This window comes from Vigna radiata, chromosome 5 (genome assembly GCF_000741045.1).
Source record: "Vigna radiata var. radiata cultivar VC1973A chromosome 5, Vradiata_ver6, whole genome shotgun sequence".
Taxonomy (NCBI): Eukaryota; Viridiplantae; Streptophyta; class Magnoliopsida; order Fabales; family Fabaceae; genus Vigna; species Vigna radiata.
The window spans coordinates 23,149,226-23,172,229 of NC_028355.1; the positions used below are offsets into that span (position 1 = coordinate 23,149,226).

General features: G+C 32.3%; 3 protein-coding genes across 4 annotated transcripts; 2 read left to right on the top strand and 1 right to left on the bottom strand.

The window, feature by feature from the left end:
• Positions 1–4,684: 4,684 nt before the first annotated feature.
• LOC106762776 (probable nucleoredoxin 2) lies at positions 4,685–9,304 on the top strand. Its single transcript, XM_014646838.2, has 3 exons — positions 4,685–4,978; positions 7,759–8,259; positions 8,620–9,304. The coding sequence occupies exons 1-3, from the start codon at positions 4,856–4,858 to the stop codon at positions 9,250–9,252; spliced, it is 1,257 nt and encodes a 418-aa protein (XP_014502324.1). The 5' UTR covers positions 4,685–4,855; the 3' UTR covers positions 9,253–9,304.
• An 18-nt stretch (positions 9,305–9,322) lies between these two features.
• LOC106762805 (RNA pseudouridine synthase 2, chloroplastic) lies at positions 9,323–15,734 on the top strand. The gene is made up of 8 exons (XM_014646877.2): positions 9,323–9,695; positions 10,095–10,632; positions 12,083–12,226; positions 12,369–12,626; positions 12,724–12,926; positions 13,288–13,366; positions 14,220–14,395; positions 14,495–15,734. Exons 2-8 carry the CDS (start codon positions 10,279–10,281, stop codon positions 14,625–14,627), a joined length of 1,347 nt encoding a protein of 448 aa, XP_014502363.1. The 5' UTR covers positions 9,323–9,695; positions 10,095–10,278; the 3' UTR covers positions 14,628–15,734.
• A 1,399-nt stretch (positions 15,735–17,133) lies between these two features.
• LOC106762876 (probable prolyl 4-hydroxylase 3) lies at positions 17,134–22,648 on the bottom strand. Of its 2 annotated transcripts, XR_001375842.2 has the most exons (9): positions 22,242–22,648; positions 22,081–22,156; positions 21,145–21,242; positions 20,933–21,030; positions 19,763–19,892; positions 19,467–19,654; positions 19,017–19,106; positions 18,575–18,682; positions 17,134–17,310 (listed from the first exon to the last, which is right to left on the bottom strand). XR_001375842.2 is itself a non-coding variant. In XM_014646985.2 (8 exons), the coding sequence occupies exons 1-7, from the start codon at positions 22,436–22,438 to the stop codon at positions 19,033–19,035; spliced, it is 861 nt and encodes a 286-aa protein (XP_014502471.1). In that variant the 5' UTR covers positions 22,439–22,648; the 3' UTR covers positions 18,136–18,682; positions 19,017–19,032. The 2 variants fall into 2 exon arrangements, 1 of the variants encoding a protein (XP_014502471.1); XM_014646985.2 differs by lacking the exon at positions 17,134–17,310 and having other exon boundaries at positions 18,136–18,682.
• Positions 22,649–23,004: the final 356 nt, after the last annotated feature.

Here is a 23,004-nt window from a genome sequence, read left to right on the forward strand (position 1 = left end):
TTATAAATTAAATTAAACTTAAAATTCATTCTTTATTAATTACAATAATATATATTGTTTTATAAAATTTATAATAAAACAATACTGTTTTATTTTTAATGTATCTTTATAAAAAATGAGAATGATGAAGTAATAATTGAGTAATAAAATTTATGATTTAACTTAGTTTTAAAAGTCACATATTTGAGTTTTTGAAATATATTATTTCTAGCCTAAACATGTTTCTTTAAAATATACATTACTATAGAAAATCAATGAGCCCTTTTCGTTACACCTAATTCCTGCGGTATTCTCCAGAACTTCATTGACGAAATCGCGGGAATCACCCCTACTTTGCATCCAAAATGAGGGATGGAGATGATTCATTTTATTGGTCTGTTTGAATTTATGTTTAAAAAAATATTTGAAACAAATCAATCATATACTATCATGTATGCATTGTCAAAAAATTGTAAAAAAGAATTATTAAAAAGACTTTTTCTTATTTTTTTCTCTCTTGTCCTTATATTGTTCATTAATTTCCGGGTTGTTAACAAATAACTAAACTAATATCGGTTGGTACTCAACCACCTTGAAATTAACTATAATATTCTATAGTTTAATTTTTAAAAATTAAATTATAATTAATACACTCAATTTTGTAAAGGAGTAGTTTCTCCCGTCGTTCAAGTTTGCTAATCTATCTGGTTATACTTGAAGTTAATGAAGTAAAACAATATAAATAAAATATTAATGATAATTTATTATTAATTTTGGTATTAGTTGAGATTTAACTAAAAACTATAATTAAATAATGATTTTAGTTTTGAAGAACTTTTTGTAGAAATCTTTCCTGTATTTGAAGTATATCAAAGAATGAATATCGAGTAATGAGAACAAGTACAGAATTGTGAAAAAAACGATTTGAAGAGAAATCTTTACAAAAGTATATTCAATCCTAAAAAAACAAATTTGTAAATTCATAACCGTCAACTAATAATGCATTTTTACATATAATTAATATAACATTAAATACATCTATAAAAGCATATAATATAAAAATAAAATTATTACTTCTCAATATACTATCCTTTAAGCTATCTTTTACGAGCAAAACTATTTATCTAAACACAATTTTTTCACTTAAGCAAAATGTAACATGAGAACACTACTATTTGGTCTTAAGTTTTTCTAGTTCCAATGACTACTTTATCGTTTAAGCACCTATCATTTCAGTGTTTATCACTCTTAAGTGACAACACTTGCAAGAAATATCCTAACAAATTTGAAAATCACGTTCACTTGCAAGAAAAGTTTGACACGCGAAATCGTTCTTGGAGATTGGAGAATCGGTTCCCACCTGCTAGGTCTTGGAATGTGTAATGTAATAAGTTCCTATTAATGATTTCAAGATGTGAATGAACTGTTTCGTTAATGACAGTTCAACTAAAATAAATGTTCTACTTGCAAATGTTGTAATAACTTCTGTAAATTATTATTATCCATAGACATGTTAGTTTTCAGCATTTCAGTTATCTTTTGGTAGAATTAATTGGAATTGCTAATCCTGTGAGATACAGAGTTGATATAAATGTAATGTGCTTTTTGTTGGAAAGAATAAATATGAACTGAGATTAATACGATACGAGTAAAATGATAAATTTACAATGTTTTAAATATTTATTAATTTTATTTATTAAGTCTAACCGTTTTTTTAAGTTTTGACTAAATTATAATATATAAATGAATAAAATTTTGTTAGTTAATATTAAAAATTAAGCTCACTTATACATCTAGTCATAATATTTATTTAGTTGATTCAATTTTTTTATTGTATTTTTGTTTAATATAGTCTTTTCATTTTTTAAAATGATTTCTAATGTTAAGTTATATCACCTGTTAATTTGTGAAACCTTTTAATTTTTTACCGGACTAAATTTTAATATATTTTTGACTTAAGAGAGATCGAGCCAAAATAAACTAATTTATGTCATTTTTCACTAAAAAAGGTTTGCCAGTAAAGAAGGTCAGTTTTGATTTTGTTTGGAAGAGGAACAAAATTGGAGAGAACAAATAGGCGATGAAAAAAGAAAAAAAAACTTGATTAAAAAATAAATATATAGTGAAAGAAAGATAAATAAATATTTATTTAAAGTTGCCATGGTATACTTTATATTCATTTTATTAGTTATATAGTATTTACATATTTTTTTTTTTATAAATACTTTGCCACTATAATTTATTGTGACATTTAATAGTCAATATGCATGTTTGTGGATAATGATATTTAGACAACGTTTTTTTGACAACATTTGAACATTGATTACGTATCAATCTGTGATTGGTCAAAAATTACTCCACAATCAATAATAATAATTATAAACACTATTGTAGAGTAATTTTTGACCAATCACAGATTCACACATAATCAATGTTCAAATGTTATAAAAAAATGTTGTCTAAACATCATTATGCTTTGTATAAAGTTAATTCTACAGTTTTAAATAGATCATATAATCGAATACATTATTTTTTTTCAAACATGATACAAAATAATATCTTAATCAATTGTGTATTTTATTTTATATTATTAATGTCTTTCGCATATAGGTATTACTTTTGTTTTTGTTTTTTTATGGTTTCTCTAAATATATTTAAAAATACATAAATCTTCTTATTAAAACTAGGTATTTTAGGAAACTCAAGTCCATTCTATTTTCACTCTTGGAGTTGATGTGTCTTTTATTCTTGATGTTTGGATTTTGTGTCAGTAAATGGGAGATGATCTAGAGACTATGCAAAAATACTCTAGCACTTAAATTAGTTAATTGCAGTAAATAGTAAAATTATAATAAATTATTATGCTGATGTACTTTATAAACAATAATTATATATAATATCTGAATGAGTCCTTTTAATTCTAAAGTTTATGTAAAATTGTTTTATACACTGGAAGAGTGTAACATTTGGATTTTAGTTTTTTTCTTTAAATTATCAATATAGATATATAAAGGTATTTTAGTGTAAAATATATAAAATATAAAATATACTAAAATTAAAAACAAACTTTTATTTGTATACTAATTCAGAAATTAAGAATAAAAAGAATTGCGATCCCGACCTTCCTCTAGCCCTTCTAACATCCGTTACATTTCACCTCTTATCATAAAAATCCAATTAATTTCTTTTTCCTTTCCTAAAAACACATGTTCTAAAAAGAAACCAAAGGTGGCAAACATCATTTTCGAAAATTAGAAACAAAATATACAAAAATAAAAAATGAAAATGATGATAAATTGGAGGTATGAATGTAATTAAAAGGTGAAAAATGTTGTGTAATAACTGAAGGGGTAACGATACTTTCACACTTAGGATCTGAAATTTTTTTGACACCATCACGTGTTACATTATGGGTGATCCACATAGTTTAAAAAAATAAAATAACAGAATAACTTAATTAATGTATAGTAACATATCTGGGATCAATGTACAAATAAGTGCGTAGTTTACGTTAACTTTTAGCATGAGAGGACATATTTAAATCTGTCACTTGTTTTGTCCAGAGTTTATTTTTAACCAATTTTATTGAATAAAATTCATTAATTACTATTTAAGAACACATTTACATCGAAATCTATCCCGAAGGAAACATTTTTATTTAAAGTGATGATGCATAAAGGAAAGTGATACCTATGTATAAATAACGGGATAATTTAAGCTAATTTTTAGCACCAAGAGAGCATCTTTAAATCTGTCACTTGTTCTAAACTCACTCCACAATGAATATACGTAATTTTATCATTTTATTTTTTAAAACACGTGAACTATCCAGAATGACTTAATTAATGTGTAGTAACATATCTGGGATCAATGTACAAATAAGTGGATTGTTTAGGTTAACTTTTTAGCATGAGGAGAACATATTTAAATTTGCCACTTATTTTGTCTAGAGTTTATTTTTAACTAATTTTATTGAATAAAATTCTTTAATTATTATTTAAGAACACATTTACATCGAAATCTATCCCGAAGAAAATATTTTTATTTAAAGTGATGATGCAGAAAGGAAAGTGATACCAATGTATAGATAACAAGATAATTTAAGCTAACTTTTAACATTAAGAGGATATCTTTAAATCTGCCACTTATTTTAAACTTCACAATGAATCTACGTCATTTTATTATTTTATTTTTTAAAATATGTAAAATACCCAGAATGTGATACGTGACCGTGTAAAAAATTTATCCCGTTTTAAATGTCAAAATATCATTACCCTAACAGAAGTATGATTTCACACGTTACTAACAAATAACAATGCACGGAAGAAGGGTAGGCTATGAAAGCTTGAGCAGAAAGAGGAGTGAGGAGTGAAAAGTAATGAAAGGAAATTAAAGGAGTGACAGGTGTTGGAAGAAGAGTTTTGCCGTATTCGGCATCATCAATTTATTCAAATTCAAAAGTCTTTTATGACAACACGGACCTTCCATATCACGGTGGCCAGAAGATACAGCAACAATTTATAACCCCATTCGAAAATCACCACCATACACGTGGCCTTTATTTTATCGCTTCACCGACTCCACTGCACATGGATGACATCGCGCAATCAAAAAGGCTGCACCATCATTCCCCATGTGTGTGCGATGTAGGCTGGTATTATCCCGGGGCGCAGATGAATGCTACGTGTGAAGGTGTTGATGTGTGATTTGTGGATGCATAGGATGCAATGATGTGGAAAGAATATGATTCTATTTCTAATGAATATAAGTGTCGAGTGTATGAGAACGCTCGTACTCTCCTCCCGGTGCTTTCATCTCTAGACTGCTACACAGTACAAAACAAAGAAAAAGAAAAAGAAAAGAGAGAGAGAAAGTGATGAGAGCGGTGATGAAGGATGAAACTCAAGCTGTGGTGAATGATAATTCTCACAACGGCAAATTCTCGCATCTGCTTGCTTCCCAAGATCGTGATTATCTTCTTTCTCCAACTGGGGCTCAGGTTCTCTATCTCTCTCATATCTCACTTGTTTGTCAGAGTTAATTATTCAGAGACTTCTTCCAGTAACATAGCTGAAGATAAATAACATATTCTTTGTATAAAGGAAAAAAAAATAGTATAGAGAATGCTCCTAGCTCACTTGGTCAGTTTTCGTCGTTTACAAATTGTCTTGATCTTGATATGATTTAACATATCTGTGCTTTATACGCTTCCACAGACTTGCTATCATGGCCCTCCAACTTTGGTACTTAGCCGGTGAAAATATCAAGATTTCATTAGAAATTTAAGGATAATAATAACGAGAAAATAATTTTTGGTAATAATATATGATTATGTAAATCATACTTTCTCTACTTCTCTACTTCTCTTTCAGTTTCCTTTATTTCAAGCTCTTCTCTGTGGCTTCTGGTGGCAAGGATTTAGTCTTGCAATGTTTTCTGGTATTGCTAAATTTAAATAATTAAGACATGTTGGTGGGTTGCTGCCGCAGATGCTGGTGGCGGGTGAGCGTAGTGTTCTTGTTCAAACGTTTAGTAAAAAGAAAATGTGTTTTTAGTTACACTTATTATATCTGTAAAAAATTCTCCATTCACGTGTTTTAAAACAATTGTACCCAGCATATATGTGGCAGTTGTTTTCTTGCAGAGTTTTGAACAGGTAAGATGTTTCTGGATTTATCTATTTATATGTTTATCTGTTATATATCATAACTTAGAACATTGGCAACCCAAAAATATGAACGGATTTGGACCTAGTTGTCGCAGTGCTAATTAATCTTCCTCCATAGAAATCATGTTCTAGGGTTTAAAAACAATTATCATATTAGTCTTATTTAAAGGACGCAACTTCTCAAATTGAAAAAACTAGCTCTGTTTAGCTGTATTCTTGCATGCAGTATGTTCGTATATTTCTTCTTCTTTAAATATGAATCGGATGGGTAAATCCATTTCCAATGACCTTTATTACTTGAGAACCATTAAGGGGATGTAAGAACCCGACCCGTCGGAGTTCTTTACCCGCCCAAATAAACGATTAATAAAGAATAAGCTGAGAGAAGAAAGTCCTTTTGTGCCGTCTAATGCGGCTTATCTCTACTTGCTTTGAACAGTACCATAGTGGTCAAGTTCTTACTCTTTAAGTTCATGAAACCATCCCCAACAAACTAAGCTTACGATTTCACTGAGTTATTGCATCTTTATAAGTAATATACTCTACGAAAGAGAGAATGGATTATGTGTAAAAAGGGTATTGTTTACACGAAGTGCAAAAGAAATTGAGATATGAAGCCAATTTCTTTTTACACAACTCTTCTTTAATCGTAAAGTAAAGGGCACCGTCAATGGAGCGTTGTACATAATTATAAGTGGGTCATAAAAAACGGTTGCTTGAGTAAACTACTCTTCCTTTACTACAGTCAATCGGTTAAAAAACTGTTGTTTAAATTTTAAGGTTGACTGTCTTTGAAGTTGGTCAACTAAGAAACCGGGAACGAAAATGTTTCTTTATACTAAAAGTTAACTTTGAAAAAAGAAAAAGAAGGATAAAATGATAAATATAAAACTTGTTTAGAAGTTTATTGAGAGTAAAATTAATATTACTCAATCAGACTATACAAAGATAATTATTTTCTTTAGATTTTTGTAGAAAGGTAGGAAATGGAATTATTTAGACACCTGGTGATCGTTGAACCCAAATTTGGTTATTTTAAGAGTGGGAAATGGAATTAAAAATGAATGGTGATGATATTCTTGTTGGCCATGGAGTTGGTCGATTGGTTGGATGATAGATGAAAAGCATTCACGAGGTACACATGTCCAATATTTGTAGTCCTTATCAGTGTGTGATGGAGGACCAAGGATTGAATCGAAGGACATGTGTCAGCTAAACATTTCCTGTAGCGTTGTCCTAGCTATTAGGCTACACGTGGCCCATTACCCCCTACAAAATAAAACACTGGGCCATTTCGGTGGCCCGTCTCTTTCACATTTCGGATAGCACTGGATTCTCTTTCTGTTGTTATGTAGCTTTGCTTTTATATATCATCGTGTACTCGGTACTCCTTTGTCGGTGTTTCATTTCAACTTGCTTTCGTATAAATCTCTGAATTCTTATTGAGATAAAATGTCGCATTTATGTTTTCATAAAAACATGTCAATTAAGTGCGAACTTTACAGAGTATGACAGATGGTACATTGAGGAATGTGTTAAGAGAAATGCGTTCTTATCCTTTCCCTTGTAAGATATATTATATATATTCATTTATCTTCGTTTCCCATTTCCCCCATAGTAAATTGACACCTTGCAGACCAGACACATGGTCATCGCTGGAAGGTAGCCGTACGTTGTCCGGCATGGTCTTAGACTATGTTATGCCAGCGACACGTACGAACACGTATCACGTGATGCCTTGTTTCTTTCTTTAGAATTTTCGTGCAAGCTTTTTCTCGTCATGTTAAACTGAAGTTCTTTAAAACACTATTTGATTGTATGAAGTTTTATTTTTTCTTGGAAAAATATTTTTTTCTGATAATATAAACTTGAGATATGATCGATATTTGAGATTTTTCAAGTCTGATATATTCGTATATTTAAATAAATATACGATCTATTATATATTAGTGTCTTTTATATTTTTAATTTTTTTTTATGTGAATATAAAAGAACCTATTAAGTTAGATAATTTTTTTAAGAAAGTTAAGTGAAAAGATGAAGCTCTTACGTATTGATAGTCAGTGTTTGGTTAAGTTGAGGTTGTTGGAAACGGTGCATCTTATACGCAGGTGAAGGTGAGTGATCTTGAAGGGAAAGTAGTGGGTCTATTATTCGGTGCGAATTGGTACCCACCATGCCGCGTATTCACCCAAGCCCTAGTTGCAATCTACGAGGAGTTGAAAAGCCGTTTCGCTCAGTTTGAGATTGTGTATGTGTCCTCTGACGAAGACTTGGATGCTTTCGGTAGCTTCTATGGAAACATGCCATGGTTAGCGATACCGTTCTCTGATTTGGAAACGAAGAAATGGTTGACCAGAAAGTATGAGGTGGAAGGCATTCCGTGCTTGATTTTGTTGCAACCAGAGGATGGTAAAGATGAGGGAACAGTTCGCGATGGGGTTGAACTTATTTACCGTTACGGAGCCGAAGCTTACCCGTTCTCTAACGAGAGGTTGGAGCAGCTGCGAAAGGAAGACAAAGTGAAGCGTGAAAACCAGACCCTCCTGAATTTGCTGTCAAACCAGCATAGAGACTATGTTCTGAGTCACACTCACTCTGGATTTAAACAGGTAACACTCTCTACCACCGACACCTTGCATGCATGCCACTGTTTTCCACCTTTTGTACTTCATCTTCTTATCGCAAGCTTGAAAGTTGAATTTCAAGCAAAGAAACTTGAAATAATTATGTAACATAATTTAAAGTCTAAATAAAATTTCTATATTGTAATATAGTGTTCATGACTTTTAATTATAATATATATTTTTATAGAAAATTTTGTTTTAATCGATTTTAATTGTATGAAAATTAATATTTATCAATGTGTTGCACGTGGACGAAGTTTTGTTGTTTGAAGTGCATGCAGAGATCCTGTTCCTGTTCCTGTTCCTTTCCCTGTTCCGTGTGACGGGTGTTGCTTCTGTAAACAGGTACCTGTCGCTTCTCTAGTGGGTAAAACAATTGCACTCTACTTCTCCGCCGAGTGGTGCGTGCCATGCGCGAAGTTCACTCCGAAACTGATTTCCGTTTACGAGAAGATTAAGCAGGAGCTAGCAGAGAAGGGAGAGGAAGACTTCGAAGTTGTGCTGGTATCCAGCGACCGTGACAGAGCATCCTTCGAGTCATACTACAGCAGCATGCCTTGGTTAGCCTTGCCTTTCGGTGATTCCGAGACGAAGAACCTCGTTCGACACTTCAACGTGCAAGGGATTCCATGGTTGGTGATCGTAGGTCCTGATGGTAAAACAATAACAGTGCATGGTAGGAGCTTGATAAACTTGTACCAAGAGAACGCGTACCCTTTCACGAACGCCAAAGTGGAAGAGCTGGAAAAGAAGCTTGAGGAAGAGGCGAAGGATCTTCCGGCACTGGTTTATCACGAAGGTCATCGGCATGACCTGAATTTGGTGTCTGATGGGAACGGTGGAGGTCCCTTTATCTGCTGTGTGTGCGATGAACAAGGGTCTAGTTGGGCCTACCAGTGTCTCCAATGTGGTTATGAAGTGCACCCCAAATGCGTCAGAACAGTCGACCGTCATAACAGTGTGTTAATAACTAATTAACTTGCTGTTCCTATTAATTGAATGTTCTTGTTTGCGGCCAAGATGGTGAAAANTTNNNTNNNNTATATANATATANATATATATATATATATATATATATATATATATATATATATATATATATATATATATATATATANANANATATAAATATATATATCCTAATCCGCAGCAGGGTGGGGACTGGAATAATGGCCTTTAGAATTAATTAGATTCGTTTATATAGCTCTATGGGTGCTTTTGTTCTTGTTGGGAAGATATGTGGCTGAAAAGAATGACAATATTGATAAAAGATAAAGGAGATACTACCATCGAGAATGAGTGTGGAAACTGACGTGATCTGTATTTAGGTTTGAAGTTTGATTTTCTGTCGGAAAAATGGCCATTCCTTGTTCTTAAATGATCAAGACGTCATCAACTATTGTTCTTCATAGCATTAGAAGGTGCTTTTACGTTTTCTTTATTTTTAAAACTAAAATTACATTTTCTAATATATGATTCTTCCATTTTTTTTTTCAAAAATATGGAGAATTTTTAATTACTTTTATTGTATTTTTGTATATCAATCCAAAGCACCGTCTAATGATTTTATTTGGATTGTAAAATTCATTAAGTTAAATGACTTTAAGGATTAATTTTATTTAATTATATTCGGAGAGAGTAGTATTTAATAATTATTTATTTTTTATTTATTTATAAATATATGCATTATTGACAGGTTTGAAGTTTTATTACCACAGTTTTTCTAATCCGAAAAATATTAATAAATAATTTTTTATTTTTGTAAATATTAGGAAATATTAACTGTCTTTACTCAAACATAATTCTATTTTTATTTTCAGGAATACTTAATTGAAAGTGGGCCGTCGCGTCCTTACTTATGCGCAACAGTCCACAAGTGTTCCGCCTCCTTTTCTTCTTATGGACTCTGGCCCAACACTACTTACACGTCGTCGTTTCAACTTTTCCGTCACATTTTTTATCCCACCCTGCAACTGAAAAGTGACCGAGATTGATCGAATAGAGATGCTATCGTTTCACTCATGTGGATGTTGCCGCGTTTCAACATCCACAGCGTTCCATTTCCAGTTTCGTACCTTACCTTCTTCTTCACTCTTTCTCTATGCTACGAGCTATAAATTTCGTTCTACCACAGCGAGCGCTGGTTCTGGTTTAACCGGCCACTCAGACTCCGATGGAGATAGAAAATTGAACTTCTCCGGTGTGCGGTTGGAGGAGGCTGTCGATAGCACAATAGGATCTGCAAAACTAAGACTCGATAGTTGGATCTCTTCCCGCATCAACGGCATTAGTAGAGCACGCGTTCAATCAAGTATCAAATCGGGACTCGTTCATGTTAATGGTCGTGTCGTTGATAAGGTAATCTCAGAGTCGCGTTCATGCACTAGATTCTGAACCTGTTGTAACGTTCGTTTTGTACAGTACTGAGAAAAACTGCAATTACCTGTGGATGACCAACTCGGATCTGTTTTTGGTTTTTCTTAAAAAGAGTTTCAATGTTGATTTGTGACAATTTGTGCAACGATTTAAATCTGCATATTTCTGCTGTGGAAGATATCCTGTTTATGCGTGGTTTATTCTTGAATAGAAAATGTGCAGTGCTTAAATTTTACAGAATATTCCGTTTCCCAGGTTTTAGATATTGGAGGCGCTTCCTTATTCGAAATTGAAACTTAATCTGTAATGCTGGTTTTCTTTGCTGCGATCGGAGAGTTTAAGGAATCACCATTACTCAGGACTCTTACGTTGGGATCACAATTAGTAGAGCTTGGACTAGGTACTATACTACAATCCCTTCTTTAGGACAGAGCCGTTCGTGAATCCAGATCAGCAAACGTAGAAACTTCAGTGTCCATCCTTGTACCTATGCATATTAGTATGCCTATATTCACACTCATTACCTGACTGTTGTTAGTTAGATGAAATATATTTTCCTTTTAATGTACTCTATTTTTGACAAACTAATAAAATAGAATGGCTATGTTAATAATAAAATTAACTAAGACGTACTATTAAATCAAAATTTAACATTGTGCTGGATTGAAAAATGACTGACTACTTCTGCAACTAGATGAAGACGAAGAACATTGGGCAACATAATTACCACAATAGGATTTAGTGTTTTAAAATGGGAAGTGTACAATCTCTTAGAATCTGACCAGTATTCAGCTTATTTCTATTGTTGCATAAGTATGGAATTCTTTTATAATTTTATACTAATAAACTATTAAATAATCAATCTGGGTATTTAAGTACTCAGAAATCCATTTCCTTAATATTTTGTTGGAAATACTCATTTCATACCAAGAGACAAATCCATTTAGAAGATTATTTTCCTATCCGTTATGAATATTTTTTACGGTTATCCTCTGAATCCAAATTTGTTTACCATCTTCATTAAGATGTTGGATCAAATATTCAGAGTCTAACGACAGCCTTTTCCGAATCTGTTGACAAAAGGATTTAATAAATGATTGATATGTTCCACATGACAGTTAAAATGGAAAAAATGATTTATTCATTCCTAGATGATTCACAAAAACACGCCCTTGACTGTATATTTGACACTGGTATTTGTTTGGTAATTTCAGAAATCAACGCATCAACCAGAGCAATGTGCTTATTGCTTTGGTGAGTTGCGGGGATTACAATTCTTAATTAAGAGATCATAATTTTTTTTTTTTTTCATTTGAAATAGCTGGATTCCTTCATTATCCCTTGATAGGTTTAATCATTGTCCAGTCTTCACACTTTTAACTGTTTTGAACTATACAGATTAAGTTACATTTTTTAATTAATGTTTGAGCAGGCTTCTTTCAACGTCAAAGCTGGGGATCAGATCAAATGCACAATTGCGGAGTTGCAGAAGTTGAGGGCTGTGCCAGAGAATATACCTTTGGATATAGTTTATGAAGATGAGCATGTTCTAGTAATAGATAAACCTGCACACATGGTAATTCCGAACCTGACTTGTAAGATTTGTGAAGTTATCTATCCTTTTATCTCCAATTTCTAATCATGTAAACATTCACAAGGCATTATTATTAGCAGCTAATACTGAAATTGCCAATTTCATTATTTGGTCTACTACCTAGGTTGTGCATCCAGCTCCTGGAAATACATCGGGGACGCTTGTCAATGGCATTCTTCACCATTTCAATCTTCCAAATGTTGAATTTTCTAAAGACGAATCTCTTTCAGATACAGAAGATTCTGATGACGAGGTTAATAGCTATGGCTCCATGACAAGTTCTTATGAAGGATCACATTCTATATTGTCTATGTCATCAATTCGACCAGGGATTGTACACAGATTGGACAAAGGCACAAGTGGGTTACTTGTTGTTGCAAAGGTGTTTCTTGGACTTTCTTAAAACCTTGCATTAGCACCCTATTTTAGCAAGGAAACGAAGTTTTGTTTATTCGTTTAAACATTTGTATGATTTGCAGGATGAGCATTCACATATGAAATTATCTGAGCAATTTAAGCAACGCACCATCAAGAGGGTTTATGTTAGTCTTACCGCTGGGGTACCCACTCCGGTTTCTGGGCGAGTTGAGGTTCCAGTTGGCCGTGATCGTAATAACCGATTGCGTATGACTGCTGTAGCTGGACCAGCCAATTCTAGAAATGCCCGTCATGCTGCTAGTAGGTGATTTATGGTCCTGATACACTTAATATTTTGGTTATTTGCTAATTAATGTGAACTATATTAGTTGCTTCTGATCATATTCGACTTTTGTGAAATTTGGAATATATCAATATAAATTTACATAAAATACTTCAAATATTTACATGACACGGAATTAATTTTTTATTATTTAATTCACACGATCTCGGCAATTAGTTCAACTTGTGTATCAATCAAAACTAAAATCATTTAGTATTTCACTTTGTGTGATCCATTAAGTGGCAAGATGCCCTTGAGAACAGGTATATTTAAGGTTTTATTATAGCTAGTCCTACACCAGGAGCATGTGTTCATCTAAAATTTATTATTTACCATATATCAGGTACAGAGTAATTGAGATACTTGCTGGGGGAAGTTGTTCATTGGTTGAGTGGAAGTTGGAAACTGGACGCACTCATCAGGTACTTAATGACCCATAACTTCGGAGAAATGATGCATGGGTAAATTACATATTTTCTCTTGATGGTGAGCTCGTATACTACATACTAGTTTACCTAGGTTTAACCCATGTGTTTGCCCAAACAGCTTTTGGTCAACTTTTAAAGTTTGAAGATGTAGAGACACTGCATGCCATCATCTAAAATACATGAATCTTCCGCATGGGAATTTATCTTTTAAACTGGAGAAAACAATAAAGGAGAGTTTGTTTTTTTAGTAAACTGGACTGAAAATATTTATGATTCTAGTATTACTTTGTACTGCATTTGGTGATTTGGAATTGTAATTTCTTTTTGGATGGCCATTTATCTGTTTCGCATAGTCTTAATGGAAGGTTTGCATAATTCCCTTTTAAGTGACAGTTTGGGAGATCTGAGAGCTGTCTGCACAGGGTATTTCACATCTTATTAGCTGATTTTGCTGGTGGAACTTTAAGTCGAGCTTTGCTGTCCTTTCTTTCTTCCTTTTACAAAAACTGCCTTTATATTTCAGTTAAGAAATTAACTTCAGTTGAGTTTGAAGGAAAGCAGTTCACTTTAGCTTTCAAATCAATTAGAGTTTAAGGTGAATTTTACCTTTAACTGGATTTGAAAAAATTGTGTCAAACATGTTGGCACAAAAGTAAACTGGAAGTGGATTTGAACGTTCCAACTGAAATCCAAGGACACCCTATATATTTACACAGTTGTATACGAATAATAGATACCAATATTTTGAAGAAAAATCTGTAATTGCATTTGATATTTTGAAGAATATTATTCCACTAGAACTTGCTAACAATTTACCTCCCAAAACGATCCATATTTACTTTTGTAGATCCGTGCTCATGCTAAGTATTTGGGAGTTCCTTTACTCGGTGATGAGGTGTATGGAGGGACAAAAAGCATGGTCTTGTCACTACTAAGGCCCCGAACTCCCATCAGTTTGCATGGAAAAATTGTACAAATGGTTTCTAGGCTAGATAGGCCTTGCCTTCATGCTTTGACACTCGGGTGAGACGATAGAAGCCTATTAACGTGTTAAACCTTGCTTCTCATCTCTTTTCATAACAAACTTGTTAAGGTTTTGCGGTTAATCCTTTGTTTTTGTAGGTTTCAGCATCCCCATACAGGGGAGCAGGTGCACTTTTCATGTGAACCCCCTGTAGACTTCGATGAGATTTTGAGCCAGCTTCGTAAAATTGGTAGTGAGAATGTTTCTTTCTCAAAGCGTTCAAATTTTTGACGAGGGCACTGCATTCATGTTTTGTAAGCAGCTTCGACTTGTCAAATTACTTCGCTATTATTTTTTTCATATCGTAGACTATTATTGGATTAGTAAAAGTCTACATCTGTGTGCATCATTCTGCATTTACATAATACTAGTTGTTCTTTTATCATTTTTCGCTCTTTATTTTTTATTTGACTTTTCATTTTTCTAAGTTGTTCAAAGATAATAAAATAAGAGAGACTAGACAACAACAAAGTCAATGATCTATTTAAACGAACAACTCCATAATAACTTATAAAGGTTATGTATAAACTTTCTCGTATAGTTTTTTTAAATTTTAACTTATAGAAAAAATAATCTCTTTTCTTTGTTTTCCTACTTTAGAAGCCCTTGCGGAAAAACATAAGTCATATTTCCGTAGGTGATGTCAGCTTCATGAACTAAACATTTGACATTGTTAAAAACGAAATATTATTTAGTTAGAGATCTCCTTTAGCAATTTCCTCCAATGTCGTTTTTGGTTCCTCTCCACCTATTCAGATGACAAACAATCATGCTACCTATTTTTTTTTTTTATTATTATTGGAGAGTCTCTTTAAGGCCTTGTTTGTAAAGTGAAAATCATCTTAACTGATTTTGTCAGCTTTACTCAAGCAGTGATGCTAACCTTTTCTTGTATATAATCATTTTGTATTTTGCCTTTTTAATTTGACTACACATTCACCTTAACATTTCAGTTAAGTTACATTTGCCTCTGTCTCATTTGGTTAGTTTGATGTTAGTTGTGATACATAATGATATTCTATTTTATTATAATCAATTGTTTTAATGTATCAATATCATATTGGTGGTGTATTTTTTGTCTTGAATGTAACAAGATAGGATAATTGATCTCCCTCATCCTCTCTTGATAGTCCATCTTCGTTACAATAATTGTTGTTGATACAATCCCTAACCCCTGTCATTACCACCATTTTTGTTTATTTTTTTTATTGTTCATATTGTAACTGCCATTATTAAACCATTCATTGCCTGTTTCCATCATGGTCATATACGATGTAACCCCCAGCATTCTACAACTATCTCTGTTAACATCGTATCGTCGTGAGCGAGCTATACCAATTTTGGAATCATTGAAGATTTGCAGTTATTTTTAAGTTAAGAGGTTGTGTGGTTACCCAAGTTATATTATTTTAAATAATTAGTTTATCTTTATTTAGTAAAGGATAAAAAACCATACAATCCAAAAGTGATCTAAAAAAATGATTCTTTTTCTTTGTATAATAGCCTAGACAATTTAAAAGATTGTGCAATTACCTAATTTGTATTATTATCAAATAATAGATTTATTTGTAGTAAAAGGATAAATCATCTAATCCACGAGTGAACTCAAGATAGTTATGAAAAAGTTTTTCTTTTTTTTCTGACAAATTGGGAAACCACAACTTTCTTTTTTCTAAAGATAACTATAAATTGCTCCTTATTGACATGACTGCAATTTTTTTTTCCATAATTTTTTAAGTCACTCTTCTGAATTTCTATCCATTTCTTTAATTTTTTAAAATCGTATCATTTTAGTAAAATTTAAAGGGGACCACATCGTTCTTGCTTTTCTGTCTGAAATGATAAAATCTATTTAATTAGTCTGTTTAAGTAAGTTTTGTACGTCTAGTTCATATATATAATATTAGTTTTTATGTAAGTTTGAAATATTTAAGTTAACAAAATAGGTTGCATGTTCCCCGTTTGGCTGAAGGGTTAGTATTTTTCCAAAATTAAAAATTAAAATAAATAATTTTAAAAGATTAATTTTTTTAAAATTGTATTAGTTGAATGATAAAAATGAATGGTGATACTATAATTTAAATTTGTAACAGTTCTAAATTAAATTCAATTATTAATTATAACAATAATTTATTTTATAAAGATAATAATTTTTTAATTACGATAATTAAATAAGTTGTAAAATTAATTAAATTATCATAACAAATACTCCGTTTCATTTTTTTTTATTTTTACAAAACACTAGATCAGATCAAAATAAGATCGATTAATTCGTTTTATTCATTTAATTTAAGATTGTTTTTATGCAATTTTTAAAAGTTACGTAATACAGTAAGAGTCTTGAAAATATTATAGAAACTAAAAAAAAATTACGAAATTCCTGCAATTAAGGAAATAAATTTAAGTAAATGAATTTGTACAATTTTCCAATTATAAATAGTAATGGAATAGGATCTTTCTTGACTCCAAAATAAAATCATAATCATTTCCATCTCAAAGTGAAATTTCAACTATATATGTTATCCTTATGTATTTTATGCATTGAATATACTCGTAAAACCCACCTATGTATTTATTAAATAATTTTATAAAAAATCTAAAAATGAGAAAATATGATGTAAAAAAAAGTATAATATTAAAAGATACACATTTTGTCCTTTTCAACATTAAATAATAGTAAACTATATATACTTATATAATTTTTAAAAGAGTGTCAAGTATATTAAAAATATCTTAATAAATTAGATAGTACCTGTAAATATATATTTATTTAAAATCAATATTATTCCTTAATTTTTGAGATATTCATTTCAGGTTGTCGTCCTTACACCTTTTTTCACTGATAAGAATCTCATGTATGCGCTCGAGTTTATCACAATAATCCATACTTAGGAAAAATGACATGCAAGCTTACCTGCAACCCAAAAATTGTAGTTAAAAATATTTTTAATATACTTCAAACACATTTTAAGTGTTCATTAAATTAAAATAGAAAATTTTAAATTCAAATATAAAGTACATTAAATATTAAATTACATAATAAAATATAAGATAATTCCAAGACAACCCATAACAATATGATATGCATTCATCAATCACATTTCAATTCATCCATGATGTTTTAGGTTCTTCCAATTTTTCACTCTCTTAAAATTTGTCCATTATATCTACTATACCACATGCAAATAAAAATTGCCTTAATTTTTGTATTGAGACAAGAAATGTTTTCTGTCAGAATCAAAGTAGCATATGCAGAAGGTGAGTTAGGGCTTTAAATTGAGGGCAGTCCCAGAAAAACTATTTAAAATATAATTGGAAGTTGAATGCGAATCGATGTTTTTTGTTGGTGAAACCATCTCTAACAACACAATTAAAAACCTAATGTATTGGATTGTAGTGTCAGACATCTTTTTTCCTGGATGCGGCGGGTAACCACGGACTCTACGGGTAAAACTCATTTAACACTGATAATGCAAACCATATTTTAAAAACCCGCATTCATTTTTTAGCTTAAAAGGCTTGCGGGTTACATGGGTAGTCCGCGAGCCTTTGCCCAGATACCCAGTTCTAACTCAAAAAGCATCTAAAGTTTCTGTAATAAAATTTAACTATGTCACCCTATAATTTAGCAATAGCTTAAAATAAAATTGGCAATAAATCAATTCTATGACGATTAAATATGTGAATGTGATTTTACATATGCACAACTATAATGAATAATTGTGCAACACAATAGTCATATTAATAAATGACATTGACTATATCATGGTGACTTGATGACGAACAACTTAAACGAAGAAACAACACATAATAAAAATTACGCCAATACTGCAGGAAAAATAAACTTTTTTACAGACTAAAATTTGTTTCTTCTCCAAATGTGTTTTTTTTATTCTTTGAAACACATCACATTCTCAAAATCTTCTCTATGACCAATGTACTATCCTTTCACTATGTTAAATTACAAAATTATCTCTACTTGTATTCAACACATCACTCCCTAGTGAGGCTCTTCCTAGAGACATCTTCCCTTCGAAAACTCTATTAAGACTATAAAAATTGTAACTCGAATCATTAACCATAAGCACTCTTTTTTCCCTCGGCAGCGCCAAATTATCTACCCATGGGGAAAGAAAAAGCAAATGATTGTATTCTACATGTGAAGAAAACTGGCGCACCTGAGCAAAGGAAAACATCACCAGGTATAAGAGGTTAATATGAATGCATTGACCCTGTGTTTCTCCAGTCCAAAAAAGCGTTGAAATACTCAGTATACCACATTAATCCTGCAAATATAAAACCATCAGGTGCTCAGTAAATGTGTCAACTGAGGAGGTTCAATGATCCAACAACCACAGTAAGGTAGGTGCTACAGTGTTTAGTATCTGAACATTCCTATATACGATGAGATGTGCTTGCAAACAAGGAAAAAAATTGTTTTTGGAGAAACAAAGGCTGACCTTCCTTGGACTATTTTTGGTACAAAGCAAATATATTATTTATATATAATCGGGAAGTCCGGTCTAGAAAAAGGGGGGAGGCGAATTTTCATCAGAAAGTTATCTTATATGTGACTATTTACAAGAGAAGAATACGTTCATAATTGGTGTCTAGAAGTACCTGCAAAGACGATGGCTTAAACCTTGTACTCATGGAGATGCATCCACTTTGTCGAAGACCATTTATTTCCTTTAATTACAGGACAACCACCTGGAAGCAATGATAAAATTTAAATTAATTGACTAGTCATTGCCTTCCTGGAACCAAAAGAAATTGTGAGAATATAACAATGTGTCGTGTGGCTTTTAATTTCCCCGAGTGGCAAGAAAAATTATGGAATGAGATGACAAGAATATTCTCAACATATGGTTCATACATAACATATTCATTATAATTTTCTCAGAGGCCTGAAATAGAGCAAGCGTGCAGAAGAATCCGCACAGCAAATGCATACACCAAGCAGAGCCTAAATGTAGAAAATTGGCTCATAATTGAATGTGGTAAAATATGGATAAATAAGAACTTAACGCGCTATATAGTAACAATCTGTAATTATGAACAGTGTCTAACCATGTAAACTAGATGGATCTAATGAGGCATCAGGCCTCATGCTCCAAAATAGCAGAGCGTCACCCCTTTTTGGTTTCACGGACAGACCCTTTCTTGCACATTGGGATAAATCATTCCACCATGGCACAGAGCTAAAATTTGCAGTTGCTGCAGGAAATACAGTCTCACCACCTTCTTCAACATCTGAACTGCAGATGAAGCAGAAAAAAAAAACGAAGGGAACCATCATGTTTCAATCTAAAATCCATTAGAAACCACAGGCAAGAACATAATTTGCAAAGACAATGACAGCTTACAGGTACATAAGAACTGTGGCAATACGTTGGCCTCCATTCTTAGTGTTGAACTCATCAAGGAAGTAATCATAGTGAGGCTCGTATTTTTGCCCTACTTCGTAATGAAGAATTTGAAGTCCTTCTCCATTTTCTGAATACGTTAAATTTAAGCAATAGTAAATGAGAAAAAATAAATAGTCAAATCATGCCCACGGATTGGAAATGTTATTAACAAACATAAAATGTTTTGACAAAGACATATGCATAATGTATTAAAACACAGTGGGCCTTAGTCCAGCAAGGCATAGGTTCATCGGAGTCCTGTGTCCAAACCCTGCCAGGACCTCCTGTGTTTTCATTTGCCCCATGGACCTCCCCAAGTCATGAATCTCTGATTATAACAAAAATAAACGTACTGAGACAACATTATCATGACATTAAAAAATACTATGGTTATGATCTCCATCCCCGTATATACAGAACAATTTCCTTTTCGCACAATATTATTACGCTTTTCCACAACAACCATCAAAGGCATTAAATAAATTCTTCAAAAGAAGAAATATCCTCCTAGTTTCACTCTTAGAAACTTTATTCTTATTGCTACAATAATTTAGGGACCTATAAACAGAACATGGGAATTTAGAGAAAGATGTGAATAAGGAAAAGGAAACAAAGAGAAATAATGCTTCAGTTGTTACATATTGAATGACAACAATGAAAAGAGGAGAATTATCCTCCAAGTATTTTCACTTTCTAAAAAAAAAAAAAAACTCTGTTTCTAAATGCCAACAAGTCCTTATAGATCTCCTTCTATCACTATAACTATTAAAGTGATGCCCTTGCTCTTCCCTCTATTTCACCAAACTAATTCTGTAACTACTTTGTAACTAACTCCAACATCCCCACTTCATAAATTCTATTGAATCCTAATCTTAATTCCCATTCTGAATGGGGGGAAGAGTAAACAGGCCAAAATGCCAGATAACAAGAAAACTCACCTTAAGATAATTATGATTTTCAGGTTTAATGGTAGATGCATAATTTCAAGAGCTTTTATGTAAAACGCTATAGTTCTACTTACCCTGAAATGCGAGTAATTGGTATACCAATACCTTTTGTATGGCTAAGCAACATATCCAGCTAATGAATTCAAATTAACAAATAAAAGGAAAGAGATAAAACTCATACCTACAGGTATGAAGGTATAGTCAGCAATTCTTTTCTCTATATCTTGAACAACTTTGTCCCGTCCTCTCTTCAGAAACATTCCTGAACTAGTTCGAACCCTACAGGCAGGCCATACCTAGATTAATTCATTGCAACTAGACTCTCAAAAAAGTGTACAAAAATGAAACCCACAATTATTGGATCCATTAAAAACACAGCACAAAAGATCAAACCTGCTTTCTGTACTCTTCCCAGTCTTGCTATCAACAACACTTGACTTTACCATGTAAGGTTTGGCAAGTTCAATCAAGTACTCACATTCTTCTTTCGACTGCTTCAAATGATAAGTAAAGTTAACATTTGCATAAAATATAAATTTCAGCAGTTTGCAACTGCAAGAATTTACAGCAGTAAAACAAAATCTCTCAGTAAACCGTAAGTCATTCAGCAAGTTTGAGTTAACCAAAAATCTGAACATTACACACGAACACCAGAATTTTCTTTTATCCCAAACTACACAGAAGATTTCACTCATAACTCAGTCGTTCCTGACCCTAACCAATAATTGTAAAGATTTCAATTGGAATACCACAATTTTCCTTGATAGTTGACACAGACGCAGCATCATAGATTTAGCACTCTATTCTATACTTAAACAATTTGATCACCCAGAAAACGTTGACAGAACGAAATATTCGCAATCTCAACGGTTCAACAAAAAAAAAACGACCTAAGAATTGAAACACCTCAATTTTCTTTTATAGTTGATACGGACGCAGCATCACAGACTTAGAACTCTAATCTATGCTTGAACAATTTGATCATCCAGAAAAACATTGAAGGAACTAACTATTCACAATCTCAACTGTTCAACCAAAAAAAAAACGACCTAAGAATTGGAACACGTGAATTTTCCAAAATAGTTGATACGGACGCACTGTCATAGACTTAGTCCTCTAATATATGCTTGAACAATTTGATAATCCAGGAAAACATTGAAGGAAAATTAAGATTCGCAATCTCACCGGTTCAACAAAAAATTAACTAAAAACGCTGTCTCGCATCGACAAAAGTTTAAAATACTTAAATAAGCGCAATTCTAGCTGTCCAGAAAGTATAAATTAAAAAACAAGAAGTGGCAGATCCATAAGTAGATGACGAAAACTGACCAGAAAATTGTGATAGATAAACGCTCTCGGCTCCCAGGAGAGAATTTCAGTCCACTGCTCCGGTTTTTCCTCCAAACTTTCACCGCGCAACAATTACTATTAAACACATGTTCATCTAAAACGAAATCAAAAGGAGCAGAATGAATTTACAGTTATATCACCTTTGAGAGGTCTTGCGCCTGAAGGCTGCTAGATCCGCGGTTGGAAAATCGTCATCGGTAGTCGGAATATAAACAATGCCGAGAACAAAGAGCACGACAAGGATAAGAGTGAGGAAGAAAAACATCCACAAAAATAGTGAAAATGTTGACCACTTCTTCCCCTGTGCACGGGTATGCGCATGCTTTCCCTTCGCCATCTGCTTGCAATGCCGGTGAACGGAATCTCTTCCGAAACCCTAACAATGAATGTAGGATTTACTCAGTCCTACTTAAACAAACTAGTCCTCAGAATGTTGTCACGGTTTGGTTGACTCCAGCAGTTATTCCTTACACGCGAAATAACAACCGCGTCTTCTATCTTTATAAATAAATTTTAAAATGTAAATTCCAGATGCAGAAAGTTTGTTGACCTATCATGATATTGGCGTGTTGTAGGTTTTTCGTTTTAGTAAGCTGCCACAGAAAAATTAATTTAAAAGATAACGCTGGAGTGAATGACATTAATTAACACTCTTTATTGTAAAAGTTATATGACCATTTAATATAAGTTTAACTACATTAATTAACACTGTCTTTATTGTAAAAGTTATACATAATTTAATATAGGTTTATAAGTTTTTTAAGTTTTATTATTCTGATTTTTTTAATTTAGTTTTTCTCCTGCTCAAAAAGAATAAAAAGGAAGATCAAGTTAATTGACTAGTTAAATGTTAAAAGATGAAAGTAATAATCGCTGGAATAAAACATTTAAATAAAAATAAAA